This window comes from the organism of the source record quoted next, unplaced genomic scaffold (assembly GCF_019419815.1).
Source record: "Pyrus x bretschneideri cultivar Hongxiangsu unplaced genomic scaffold, Pyrus_bretschneideri_v1 Contig3, whole genome shotgun sequence".
NCBI lineage: Eukaryota > Viridiplantae > Streptophyta > Magnoliopsida > Rosales > Rosaceae > Pyrus > Pyrus x bretschneideri.
The window spans coordinates 12,543,507-12,557,905 of NW_025999612.1; the positions used below are offsets into that span (position 1 = coordinate 12,543,507).

The following is a 14,399-nucleotide window of genomic DNA, read 5'->3' on the forward strand; positions in this document are numbered from 1 at the left end:
TTTGTGATGGACGCGCGCATCCAGGCTCGTCAGGTGTTTTTTTTTAAATATTAAAATTGTGTTATTTTCATTAAAATTTAAGTTCTTTTATCATCTTTATTAAAAGTTAAAGGTCTTTTATTAAAATTTATCTTTTGTTTTCATTAAATAAAGTTATAGCATGATTTTTTTATTAAATTAAATTTAACTCAAACCTCTTTTTATGAAAACTCTCTTTTTTTTATGAAAACTCTCTTACTGATATACTTTTTTAGTTTACTAATTTAGTTTAAAATTTTGATCTCTTATTGTTATTCTTGAAGTTATAGAAAACGATATTTGGGGGAGGTAAGATATTTTTTTTGTCCTCCTGTGGATAGCGAATTCTTTAATCAAAAGATTAGAGAATTCAATGTTCGATATATGGGATGTCGACACAAGCAAGCTAGATTATTTATATTTAATTTGTTGTTTGTTTGTGTCGAATGGACCCCTTGAATTGACAAGGGAGACCAAGACTTTTAGTTTTGCGTTCGTATTTGAGATGAAAGAAAATAGTTTCTGCACAACAACCTTTTTCACATTTTCTAGGAAAAAAAACGGTGGTCATACATGTAAAGATTTAAGAGTTATGTAAAAAGAAGTGCATAAATCACTTCTGTGTTAAAGATTCACCAGCCAATTATTGTTCCGCTAGGAATTGAGATAGAACTTTCTTCAGTCAAACGCGGTTCTCTCCAACTGCTTTTCTCTCTTGTATTTATTTCCTTCCCTTGGCTCTTCTTCAACTGCAGTGGGTTAGACATAAGATAATTTGAAGAACGAAAAAAAGAGAGCAAAAGGATGTTGGAAACTTTCTCTTATTCTTTTGTAAATTCTTTCATTTTCTCCGTAATGCATTCGTTTTCTAATGTTTTCTCGTCTTGAAAAGTAGCTTTTTGCGTTGTGAAAATGAAGAGAATAACTAGGTCACGGTTTGATCCGAATACTCGTGAAGAGGACAACAATCTGCAGGAAGATCAACTACAGAATGGTGCAACTTCAAGCTCCGTTGAGCCTCCAAATTCACCAGCAAAGCCTCCATCTGAGCAATCTCTGACGCCGAAAATTGCGAGTATTCTTGGCAACAATGTGTACGAGGTGCCTATAAAGGTAGCATACTGTCGCTTAACAGTACTACTCATAACCATATATGTGATTGTACATATTTAGTCTGGCTATATATAGAACAAACGTTCAAAATATGTATAGATAACAATACTTTTGGTTGTGTATACCTTCCTAAATTAGTCATTTTATTAATGGATTAATTATACTAATTTCTTCTGCTAGCTAGGCTACTCCAGAATCAGCGGAGTGGATATTTTTAGTCGTTGCCCTCGGCCTAGAGATGTTATCAGCTGCTTTCGACCAGGCTTCGTCCCCAAGTAAACCCCACTACGCGCTACTGAGCATGCTGTGTGCTGTTGCAGCTTTTCTTACTACCATCTGGGAGCTCACTTACAAGGCTATAAAAGAAAGAGTCGTATTAAGGAGGTCGGGATTGCTAATGCTGCCCTACTTTTATTATCCGCCTCCTCGGAACACAGTTTTCGGTGATCTCTATGACATTTATGGATTAGTTGGCGGGATCTCTCAGTGCGCTTGCTGTGCAGTTCAGTACGTTTACTTTCTCCGGCACACTGATAATCCAATCAAATCATCCCTCTTGCCAGCCATCTTCCTTATGTGTTTGGGTGGTTCGAGACTAAATAGGAACCGGAGGTTCAGTAGTAATGTTGATAGCAACAATATTTTGTTGACGAGGGAGCTGACCGCCAACCGACCCTTGCTCGATGATTCTTGTACTTCTGCTTGGAGTCTCAGTGTCCAAACCGAACGAGAACCATCGAGCAGCTTACAATTATTTTTCGGTAAAAACCCCTCACCCACAGTTTTCACTGCAAGCAAGATTGCGGATGAAGAGAAAAATCCACTTCAAATCCTAGTTGTGGATGACCAAATGGTTCCAATAACAAATCTATCTTATCCAATCAAAGTGGAAATTGTTGTTCTTGATGGTGACTTTCTAACTGGAGAGGATGACAACTGGACAGAAGAAGAATTTGAGAACAACATCTTGAGACAGCTTGCTGGCCGAAGGCGACACTTGCTTGCCGGAGAAGTAAGGCTCACGGTGAGAGATGGGTCTGCTACAATTGGGGATGTTGAGTTCACGGAGAGTTCGAGCTGGATTAGGAGCAAAAAATTTAGGCTGGGTGCACGAGTGATACCAAGCCCAGGCTACCTGGGTTTAAGAATCCGTGCAGCGGTCACGGAAGCTTTCGTTGTTAAAGATCATCGTGGCAAGCATAATCTTCCTCGCTACTTATCCCATACGAGAAACAATTCTGTATAAGATGCAAGGCAACATTTTGCAACTTTGTACTACAATTCATTCAATTTTCAACCGAAAGCAAGCAACATTTTCAATTAGCTCTTCTTTTTTCTTTTTCTTTTAAATCAAGAAAATAATCTACAATATTACTGTATTTACGGATTTCCTAAAGAACGTTAAAATCCCATGCCGAAACTTCACAAAATAAATTACTACATGTATAATGATTAATTTCACTACTATTACCATTGAAAAAATATTATCATTGTTGATTAGTCCTGATAAACTCTTTTTTTGGGGTATGCAAGTGTTCTAATCTTTGAACAAAACTTCTCAAACGACGAAAAGTCAGCAGGCATCGGATCCTCGAGATTTTTCAATGTAACCGGTACACGAGATGGTACACAATGTGTCACTAAACAAATGGTAGGACATATGTGCTAAAAAGTTAATAACTTAAAAGATAAAATTTCCCACCATTTATATTAAAACACGTGGTGTATTACTTGTGTTTCTGTCACAACTAAAATTTTTTCCTCTTTCTCAAGCATTGCAGTAAAAATTCCGAGAAGCCCACCTCAATTACGTAATTGAGTTAGTACCACATAAACACCTTTGGACGTGATAATTAGTGTGCATGTTATGAATATATTATATTACGAATGATTATGCCTAATCACCTATTCCTAACACTACCCATCTTCTTCTTCATCTTCAACTTGTTGATTATCGTCCCCTCTCCTATACGGGATGACAATTTCCGATACGCAGAGTGCCGCAGCTACTACGACTAATGTAGGCACCCTTTTGATAAAGGGGGGCTGACATTACCCTTTCAGTTGTTTACGTCTATCACTTTCCTCTTGCATTCACTGGAAATTTCCTAGGCAGAAACGTACAAAAGTCCAGTCAATGTACAAGATAAGCCGTCGTCGCATCCATCTCTCACGGACCCACTTCTCCCTTCCGATGGTCAAACAGATTATATCATAATAATATTCCACCCCTTTGAATTTCAACTGTTGTATAATTTCATCACACTAGCTGTCCAATCCCTCCTTTCAGACATTTCCAATTTCAAAACATAACAATTTCGTCTTCTGAAATATCAAACTATATTAATCTCCATGTCCCATTGAGCTTCAACAAGTTACTATGCCTACGCCTACCCACTTTCTCCTAAAACTACCCGTCTCCTTCCCCATCATCTTCCACAATTTGGTCACGGTAATATTACTTTCCACCCTCGCTCTCGGCGAGGATGATCACCGATACACCAAGTGCCGCGGCTCCTACGACTGCGGCCTCCTCAGAAACATCTCCTACTCCTTCTGGGCTGCCAACGGGCGCCCCCAACACTGCAGCCTCGAAGACTACGAGCTCACCTGCCGAGAAGATCAATTCCCTGTCATGAAAATTAAAGACCAAGATTTTCTTGTTTTGAACTTTAGTCGACAGTTTTACACCATGACAATCGCTCGCTCAGATCTCCGGGACATACCCTGCACTGACCACATCGTCAACACCACTTTGGACTACGACCGGTTTTCCTACGTCCCAGCTGTTCGAAACCTGACGCTTCTTTACGGCTGCCAGCCAGGGAACATGCATGTCCGTACTCAATAGCTTCACTTGCAAGGTAAAGGGTACGGACAAGGCGATATTTCGTACTATGTCGACGACTCTTTGAGGATTCGTATGGGAAATTGGACCTCGTGTTTTTTGAATTTTCGAGTTCCGATTATGTGGAAGGGTGTGGATGTTATGCCTGGCACGTCGGATAAGCTCAAACAGGTTTTGAAACAGTGGTTCCAGGTGGGGTACGAGGCGGAGTGGGAGCTCTGTCGGCGATGTGTATTATCCAATGGAACCTGTGGGTCGAACTCGAATTCTAATTCGTTTGTCTGTTATTGCGGCGACGGACCTGGTGATGTAATATGTTCGCGTTCTGGTGGTACGTATATCAAAATTGGCTCTTTGTTCTGTAGGTAAATGGTAAATACTAAAAACCCATGCATGTATTTCCAAAAAACCAATAATATCATGAAAAGGTATTGTGTCATTAGATTGTGCAGATGTAGCCCACTCACCAGCAAATAAGAAGGGTCTGTAGATTTTGTTGGTTTTGCTTCTTGATCTGTAGATTTTGTTGGTTTTGCTTCTTGATCTCACCTCTTCTCTCCAAACAAAAACAGAGGAAAGAATGAATAATAAAAACGAATAGGAAATGATGTACGCCTACCAGTTTTCTTTTGAACAATCAAGTTTATTTTTGTTTGGAAACAGTTGATGTTTTACTATAAGTAGCACAACCTATAAACGCGTTCGAAATCCATTATTCTTTAAATGTAAGATTCATTTTCTTAACCCTCACGTGAGGCGAATTTTCAAACCTAAAACGTAGTAGATACAAATTGGATGATGTGAAGCCGTTGGTGTGATGACCCGTCCCAAATTATTATATATTTTCTCTCCTCGAGTATGTAAGGTGATGATTATGCCCTCGGTGCCTTAGTGACATGGATGTACATATGTAGTTTAAAATTATTTCCTCACCGTTGTAATTAAATCGTACTCAACGTCACGAGCACGTTGACCCAAGTTAGGGCATAATTGAATTTGTAACGAAAAAGTTACAATTATTTAGGTGCATAAACGGATATATTATGGACCAACTATATGGGTTCCTATTTCTTTGGGCCCAATAAGATTGTAGTTCCTTTTTTTCCATTTGGGCCAATTAAATTTAACTCTCTCTCACTCTCACTCTCACCCAATGAGAAACACACCCCACACTCTTTTTCTCTCTCCTCTTCTCTCGAGTCTTATTCTCGCTTCTTCCCTTCTGTGCACCCGAGACCCCCCACAATCACAACCATCACAAAAACATCTCGGATCGAGCTTTTGGGAATTACCATCACAGTCCTTTCTAGCTCTCAAACCTATCGTACCCATAGGTTCTAGTTTTGGTGAGATTTAGCTGTTGTTCCACGAGCTCCTACATGGTGGGAATTTGAGATTCGTGAATCGTGGACGATTCACAAGGTTGTAAGGCTCGAGGAAGCTTTTATTTAGAAACCTTAGACTAGCTTTGGGACAGAGTTGACTTCGGGCCGCATGGTTTCGAGAAGTTGCAGAGGTGGTCGGATTTTCCAAGGATTTTTCAGACCATTTTTCATAAGATTTTGGACCTACCTCAAGAGCTTCAAATCCATATAAAATTCGTGAATTTTGGTTGAAAAATGAGTCAGATATAAGAGTTTTAAAATTTTTCTAGAAATTGGCAAGTACAGACGGCGGCAGGCAGCAGATTCCAACTAGTCACTGGAGAAGAAAAGGAATATTTCGTCAACTTTGACGGAATATACTGATGACGTCAGGTAACTCCGTTAGGATTTAATAGAATATTCCCTAACGCCGTTAGGGATTCTGTCAGTGTGCCAGGCACGTGCATAGGTGTGTGGCTGTGCCTTGGCCTGGCGCGTGTGATGTCCAAAATTTTTTCTAAAAATATGAGGGTGTTCGTGTTGTCGAGTAGATTATTTTGGTATATTCAAACACCCCATTTGAGCAACGTATGAGAAGTTATTCCTAGGGTTTGTGTATGTGCTTTAAAATTAATGTAAACTTAGTTATTTTGCATATAGGTGAGGCGTACCCTGAGAACGAGTGTGGACAAGCGAAGCTAGGGGGCTACGATCCTGCTACTTATCAATGAATGGGCATTTTTATTTATATATATATATATATATATGTATATGTATATGTGTGTGTGTTATAGTTTCCAGAACATTTTCTTAAATGATTTATGCTTTCAATGCCATGTCGTAAATGAGTTGCATTTTGAGTATTGCATTGTTATAAAACGAGCATTATATTGTTTGATGCTGCGGAGACTCAGGTAGGCTTCAGTGAGTATTATGTGATTGAATGGGTTGTGTTGCATTGGTATGCACATATTTATTTAGAGCTCATTATGGCTGCACTCGGTATTAGTGCTCCCGCCCGGGGATTAGAGCCAGCCTTCACATGATCGTTCACCTCCTGCACCGTACACTTACCTTGGATCCAAGTCTGGTGCTAGCCTGTCGTATAGGCCACAATAGGTGGTTCCGACTCGTAGATGACCCGCGATTTATTGCACAACCTTCACGTGATCGTAGCACTTGAGCATACATATTTATACCTAGCCTATCATACAGGTCACATCGGGTGACTTTAACTCATGTGCTAGCCCATGTTGATGAGCTATAGTTCTAGTCGTACAGGTCACATTAGGTGACTCCGACTGGCATGTTATGCTACATTGATTCTACACCTGACTTACATGATTTAAACGTTATGACATGGCATATTTTGGGTTTCACTGTTCTTGTGCGTTCTACATATTATTTTCTGGAAACTTACGGGTTTTACAGTGAGGGGTTACTATGTTCAGAAAAGATAAAATGTGTTTTCAAACAATTTGTTTTGGTCCACTCACCCTTCTGTTTTGCACCCCTCCAGATTCTAGGTAGCTGATCATCTTTGGTGGCTTACGAGGACTTCCCAGTGGTTCTGACATTTCCATAAATAAGTGTAGGGGTTTCTCCCTAGTTTGTATAATTAGTACTTGTTCTGCTCTGAAACGTTTGTAGCTTGACTGAGTTACTTCCACACACTTAGTATTATCTTTAGTGTAGCTAAGTTTTAGTTGGTTTTTATTAATCCACCTTTCCTTATTATCTTATACACTTCTGTTACGCACTTGGCTACGTCACCCTCACGTGACGGCCAACACATCTTGACTTTGGTCGGGGTATGTCAGTTGGACTTAATATATGAAACAACCTGCTCTCTGGTACCATGAAGAAAATTGAAATTCCACCATATATGAAACAACCTGCTCTCTAGTACCATGAAGAAAATTGAAATTCCACCATATACTCAATTTGTAATATGAGGAGTAGCTCTACTTATAAGCACATACAAAATTCTTTTTTTTTTCCAATGTAAAATTCATACTATCAACATTGTTCTTTGACTCTTATCCATTTTATTATATTTAAAGGTCCTAAATGTAAAGATGTGCTTGAAATTATTTTCCAAAATGAACAACTGACTAGTATCCACATAATTATAAATGGGCTGTGCTATCCACACACCCCTTTTTACTTCTTCCACACCCCTTGTTAATTTATGTCCTTTGATCTTCTTTAATTCATCTGATCCGATGACCGAAAATTAAAAGGTGTGACAGAAGTAAAAAAGGGTGTGTGAATATCACATCCCTTAAAATTATGATTTGGGGTTCTGTTCTCACCAATCTCCTTTCCTCCAAACAACTAATAATTTAACCAACTAACCTTACCATTTGTTCATTTGTCCTGTTGAATTGAGCTATGGACTATTACTTCCCACTTTTGTAGTCACTTTTGGGCTGCTCCTTATGTAGTGCCCTGTTGTGTTTTGGGCTATCTTTTAGCTTCATCGGCCCAAAAAGTAATAATAAGTGAAAATAAAATTACAGTTTAACCTTTTAGTAAATTAGAAATAAAATAAACTGAATTTTCTCTATTGAACATCAAAGTAAAACTAAAGTTACATATATGAATAAAAGTCATTAGATTTCAATGAAGTTAAATAATTTAACGTTTCTGTTCAGATTACTTTAAGAACTATTGGAAAAGAAAACCCTTTGTCATTTTCACTTATCATATTATAATTGATTCTTCGTGTGAAACTTGTTTAATGTCATTTTCTCATTACTAAGTAATGTGAACTCTATTGAAGTTTTACGTTGCTCCCATTTCTGAAAAGCTATAGACATCATAGACTCGGGAGAGAGCTCTACAGTTAACTCACTGCCTACCATTGAGTGTGTTAAACTTGAAAAAGAAAATAAAAAATAAAAAATAAAAATAGAAAACTAGCTAACTCATTAGAGAGCTTCTAGAATAAGATAACATCACTACATGAAAAGTCTTCATTGAAAACCATCGAGTAGAAACACTTATCTTCCCACAAAATTTTATGTGTAATATAAAGTTAAGATAATGTTTGAAAAATCAAATTTTTAAGTTAAATTTTATAAACTAGCTGATGTTGATGATTGGGCTATTACAAGTGTTTAATTAACATTCTTAGTTTTTATTAACGGCACCTTATTTAATTTGTTAATTTACTTTAAAAATTTAATCTCATAACATTTTTCTTAAAGTCAAAGAAAATGATATTTGAGGAGGCAACTTGCCTCTTGTCGTCTTCTGGATAGCCAATCAAAAGATGAGAGAATCCGACGTTCGACGGCAAGCTAGATTGTTTATATTTAATTTGTAACAATAATTTTTTGTTTGTTTGTGTCGAATGGGCCCCTTAAATTAACAAGGGAGACCAAAACTTTTAGTTTTGCGTTGATATTTTTTTTTTGGTTTTTTTTTTAAAAAGAACAACGGGTAGTAAGTCATGATTATTTATTTTTTTGGAAACCTAAAATGCTCAAATCTTTGATCACAAGTCTGGCTTCCACACCAGAAACGAGTTTTAAATCCCAAACTTCCAGTTTTTAATTTTAAAAAAAAAAATCTAGCAATCTACCATTTATTATTGAACCCCCCTAACTCGTAGTTTTTTACATTGATATTTAAGATGAAAGAAAATAATTTCTGCACAACATATTTTCACATTTTATAAGAAAAAAAACAAATATGTCATACGTGTGAAGATGTAAAAGTTATGTAAAAAGAAGTGCATAAATCAGATTGTCAAAGAAACCGCACTCAAATGCTGAAAATTTAGTTGGCGGGATCTCTTAGTGCGCTTTCTCTGCAATTCAGTACGTTTACTTTCTCAGGCACGCTGATAATCCAATCAAATCATCCCTCTTGCCAGCCATCTCCGGCACGCTGGTAATGACAAATATACCCTATCCAATCAAAGTGGAAATTGTTGTTCTTAATGGTGACTTTCCAACTGGAGAGGATGACAACTGGACAGAAGACGATTCTGAGAACAACATCTTGACACAGCTTACTGGCCGAAGGCGACACTTGCTTGCCAGAGAAGTAAGGCTCACGGTGAGAGATGGGTCTGCTACAATTGGGGGATGTTGAGTTCACGGAGAGTTCGAGCTGGATTAGGAACAAAAAATTTAGGCTGGGTGCGCGAGTGGTACCAAGCCCAGGCTATCAGGGTTTAAGGATCCGTGCAGCGGTCACGGAAGCTTTCGTTGTTAAAGATCATCGTGGCAAGCATCATCTTCCTCGCTACTTATCCCATACGAGAAACAATTCGGTATAAGATGCAAGTCACATTTTGCAACTTTGTGCTACAATTCATTCAATGTTCAATAGAAAGCGAGGAACATTTTCAATTAACTCTTCTTTTTTGCTTTTCTTCTAAATAAAGAAAATAATCTACAATGTTACAGTATTTATAGATTTGCTAAAGAACATTAAAATCTCATGTCGAAACTTCACAAAATAAATTACTACATGTGTAATGATTAATTTCACCACCATTACCATTAAAAAGCCAATATCAATGTTGATCAATTCTGATAAACACCTTTTGGGGGTATGCAAGTGTTCAAATCTTTGAACAAAACTTGTCAAACAACGAAAAGTCAGCGGGGCCCACTTTTTCAAGCACTGTAGTGAAAATTCCGAGAAGCTTACCCCAATTACGTAATCGAGGGATTTATCTTCCCTCTCCGTTCATACCTTTCTGATCTCTTTCTATTTTTGTGATCACAGTTAAATTACGTCAATATTTTATATTAATTTTTTTTTTTATAGAAATAATAAGATAAAAAACAATAGGAATATAAAATGTTAACGTAGTTTAACTGTGACCACAAAAATACTAAAAGATGAGAAGGGTATAAGATAGGGAGGGTAGAAAATTCAGGTCTGTAATTGAGTTAGTACTACATAAACACCTTTGAACGTGATAATTAATGTGCATGTTGTGAATATATTACTACGAATGATTATGCCTACTCACCTATTCCTAACACTACCTATCTTCTTCTTCATCTTCAACTTCTTGATTGTCGTCCCCTCTGTTATTGGGGATGACAATTTCCGATATTCAGAGTGCCGCAGCTACTACGACTGCGGCCTCCTCAAAAACATCTCCTACCCCTTCTGGGCCACCGGCAGCCGCCCTCAACACTGCGGCCGCGAAGACTACGAGCTCACCTGCCGAGAAGATCAATACCCTGTCATGAAAATTGAAGACCAGGATTTTCTTGTGTTAAACTTAAGTCGACAGTTTTACACCATGACAATCACTCGCTCAGATCTCTGGGACACCCCCTGCACTGACAACATCGTCAACACTACTTTGGACTACGACCGGTTTTCCTACGTCCCAGCTGTTCGGAACCTGACGCTGCTCTACGGCTGCCAGCCGGGGAACATGTCCGTACCCAATAGCTTCACTTGCAAGGTTAAGGGTACGGACCGCGAAGATATTTCGTACTATGTCGACGATCCTTTTTCGAGGATTCGTATGGGAAATTGGACCTCGTGTTATTTGAATTTTCGAGTACCGATTATGTGGGAGGGTGTGGATGTTATGCCTGACACGCCGGATAAGCTCAAACAGGTTTTGAAACAGGGGTTTCAGGTGGGGTACGAGGCGGAGTGGGAGCTCTGTCGGCGATGTGTATTATCCAATGGAACCTGTGGGTCGAAATCGAATTCTAATTCGTTTGTCTGTTATTGCGGCGATGGACCTCGTGATCGAATATGTTCGCGTTCTGGTGGTATGTATATCAATTTCTTCTTAGTTTCTCCATTAATTTCTTCAAATCAGTTTTCTTCATTTAATTTAGAGTTCTTTATATATAATCTTATGCAACACTTATTTTCTTGACAAAAACTCATGGGAGTTCTAAAGAAAACACACGGTACTGTTCACTTTAACGAAAAACTACATTTTTATACTAAAAAGTCAATCCTAGTACCATTCACTTTACCCTTTATTTTGTCCTTATCATTAAAACTCAAAGTTTTCAAGTCATTTTCATTAATTTTCCTAAAACTCATTTCATTTTAAACATCCAAATAAAACCCAAATTTGAAGTGGAATGCCATGTAAACAAATAAATACCTATTTTTTTCAAACTATTTACAATTGTGCCACAACACTCTAATTATGTTAACGAATTTAATTATCCACCATAATTGTGAGAAATAAGTACCTTATTATTATTATAAAATTATCTACTTTATACTTCTCTTACCATCATATGTTTCATTTCTTTTATTTGTTTGACAATCATTGTAGGTAAATTATTTTGCATGTATATATTAGACACATTTTGTTAAAATTATATATATCCGTACAAATAATTTATCTATGTTTTTATGTAAAATAATGTGTAATTAATTACTTTTAATCAATTAGCAAAAAAACATTTATTTATTTTGTAGGTAAATTATTTTTCATGTGATATTACATATGTACTAGCCACATTTTGTTATTATTATATAAAGTGTGCAATCAATCGACATTCTTTTATTTTGTAGGTAAATTATTTTGCATGTAGGTAAATTGTTTAATATTTTTTTTTGCAAAATATTGGTATTTAATTAATTTGGAATAAAAAATATTTATTTATTTTGTAGGTAAATTATTTTGCATGTATCATTATATAATTTACTAGGAACTTATATTATTATATATGTTGTGCAAAATAATTTACCTATGTTACATTTAAAATATCGATAATTTTGAATAAAATAACTTTTTTATATTTGTAGGATATACTAATTTACCTGTTGGCATCATGTGAAAATAACTATACAAGGAACATTGGTACCATGTAAATATTTGAACATTTAATTGAATGAAATAATGTAAAATAAATGTAGATAATAAGTGAGAGACTCAAAGTAAGTGTTATTAGGGGTAGTTTAGACATCCAAAAGTACAAATTTTGCCAAGTCAAACTTAATTATGGATATTGCTTAGTTGGAGCCTAGTCATTAGGTTTTTGTTAGAGAAATTTATCATCATGGGTTTTAATTAAAGAAAATTGAATTTCAAGAGGTGTACTCGTATTTTCAGTTTAATTTAAGATTAGGGATAGTAATTAAGGTTAAGTCTGATTTAAAGTAGGGTTTTTGGTTTGGAGTTTCCATTATTAGTCAAATTTTCTGATGATCTTACTTTTTTGCCCTTAGTATTCTAAGAATCCTGCTACTTTGATTGCTTTTGCAGGCAGTACATCGAAATGGAAAAGGATGGTTGTTGTAGGTAATATATCAGCAGCCCTTCATAAATCAACAGACTAAAACAAGGGAGGAATGGAAAAGGAGAGACGAGAGTGCGAAAATCATTCTCAACTGTTATTACTGCAGCTATATTAATGTGTACTATTTTCTGTTTTACAAATGCTGCAAGAGAAAGCAATATACTCCATATCAACCTATTTTCCTATTTCTGTTCAGAATACATTAAACTTACTAACCATTAATCATCTTGTGGCCTGCAACAGCTGCTTCTGCTGCTGGAAGTGTGCTCATGATCTGTGTTATTGTTCGCTGTATTGAAGCTAGGAAGCAAATTTTCAAGAGAAGCAACAATCAAGATCTCGAGGCTTTCATAAGGACTAATGGACCTCTAGCAGTAAAAAGATACAAGTTTTCAGAAATCCGAAAAATGACCAAGTCATTTGAGGATAAACTAGGTCAAGGAGGTTATGGAGATGTGTACAAAGGCAATCTGCTGGATGGTAGTCCTGTCGCTGTGAAGGTTCTCAAAGCATCCAAAGGGAGTGGAGAGGACTTCATTAACGAGGTTTCAAGCATTAGTAGAACTTCCCACGTCAATGTTGTCACTTTGCTAGGGTATTGCTTTGAAGGTCAGAAAAAAGCTCTCATATATGAGTTCATGCCGAATGGATCACTCGAAAAGTACATTTACAACAAAAATGCTTTGCAAACGAGTAATCCACAATTGGAAGTGGAACAACTACTCGATATTGTTACTGGGATAGCTCGAGGACTCGAGTACTTGCACCTTGGATGCAACACGCGAATTTTACATTTTGACATAAAACCGCATAATATTCTTTTGGATGAAAACTTTTGCCCCAAGATTTCTGATTTTGGGCTTTCGAAACTTTGCCTCAACAAGGAGAGTATTACGTCGATGTTGGATGCAAGAGGGACAATTGGATATATTTCTCCAGAAGTGTTTTGTAGAAACTTTGGAGGAGTTTCAGTTAAGTCTGATGTCTACAGCTATGGAATGATGGTTCTGGAGATGGTTGGAGGAAGAAAGAACATCAATGCTCGAACTAGCCACATGAGTGATGTTTGTTTTCCGGATTGGGTTTATAAGCAGCTTGAGATGGGCAGCAGTTTAGGGTTGCCCAATGGTGTGACAGAAGAGGAAAACGAACTCGCGAGGAAGATGATTTTGGTAGGGTTGTGGTGCATACAGACGAAGCCATCAGATAGGCCATCTATGAGTAGAGTGATTGAAATGTTGCAAGGAAGCATTGAAGCCTTGCAAATACCACCAAAGCCTGTCCTAACTTTTCCACCACCAGAATTTTCCACGTTATCACTTACATGTTCTTTTCTGGATTAATTGGTGTACATCTTATCGAAAATTCAGTTCCTATGCTATACCGGGCTTGGACCATGTCTCCCGAACAATCTCAGTACATATGGCGCAAGACGATTCCACATATCGAGGTCGGAATGGAATTGGATGTTTTCATATCTCACCGTAGTGCCCGGTTTGTCTTTCTGATTGATTAACAAGAAGGTAGTTTACTTGCTTGACCACAGGAAGAGGGAGTTTGCTTACGACTGTCACCCTCGGTGACCACTTGAAGAAATTTTTAGAAGTAGTGACTTTATCTTCTATCTACTTGTTAAGACCTATCCTTTGACTTCTTTATGTTTTTTTAAATAATTAATATAGTTAGCATAATGCTTTTAAAGCTCTAGTAAAGGCATATGTGGTTGTTTATGTAATGTAGTGCTTTATGTAGTAGTAATGAATTGATCTTTTGGATAAATGTCATTTCCTTTCCTTGCAA

The 14,399-nt window shown here is 37.1% G+C and overlaps 2 protein-coding genes across 2 annotated transcripts; both read left to right on the top strand.

The window, feature by feature from the left end:
- Positions 1-609: 609 nt before the first annotated feature.
- On the top strand, positions 610-2,451 carry LOC103939050 (calmodulin-binding protein 60 F). The gene is made up of 2 exons (XM_009349107.3): positions 610-1,131; positions 1,316-2,451. The coding sequence occupies exons 1-2, from the start codon at positions 931-933 to the stop codon at positions 2,375-2,377; spliced, it is 1,263 nt and encodes a 420-aa protein (XP_009347382.2). The 5' UTR covers positions 610-930; the 3' UTR covers positions 2,378-2,451.
- A 7,770-nt stretch (positions 2,452-10,221) lies between these two features.
- LOC103939061 (LEAF RUST 10 DISEASE-RESISTANCE LOCUS RECEPTOR-LIKE PROTEIN KINASE-like 2.1) lies at positions 10,222-14,399 on the top strand. Its single transcript, XM_048589625.1, has 3 exons — positions 10,222-11,105; positions 12,566-12,601; positions 12,843-14,399. The coding sequence occupies exons 1-3, from the start codon at positions 10,322-10,324 to the stop codon at positions 13,940-13,942; spliced, it is 1,920 nt and encodes a 639-aa protein (XP_048445582.1). The 5' UTR covers positions 10,222-10,321; the 3' UTR covers positions 13,943-14,399.

Coding starts and splice junctions, on each gene's coding strand:
- LOC103939050 (XM_009349107.3), top strand. CDS start 931: ATGAAGAGAATAACTAGGTCACGGTTTGATCCGAATACTCGTGAAGAG. Junction 1,132..1,315: donor TGTACGAGGTGCCTATAAAG/GTAGCATACTGT, acceptor TCTGCTAGCTAG/GCTACTCCAGAATCAGCGGA.
- LOC103939061 (XM_048589625.1), top strand. CDS start 10,322: ATGATTATGCCTACTCACCTATTCCTAACACTACCTATCTTCTTCTTC. Junction 11,106..12,565: donor AATATGTTCGCGTTCTGGTG/GTATGTATATCA, acceptor TTGCTTTTGCAG/GCAGTACATCGAAATGGAAA. Junction 12,602..12,842: donor GAAAAGGATGGTTGTTGTAG/GTAATATATCAG, acceptor GGCCTGCAACAG/CTGCTTCTGCTGCTGGAAGT.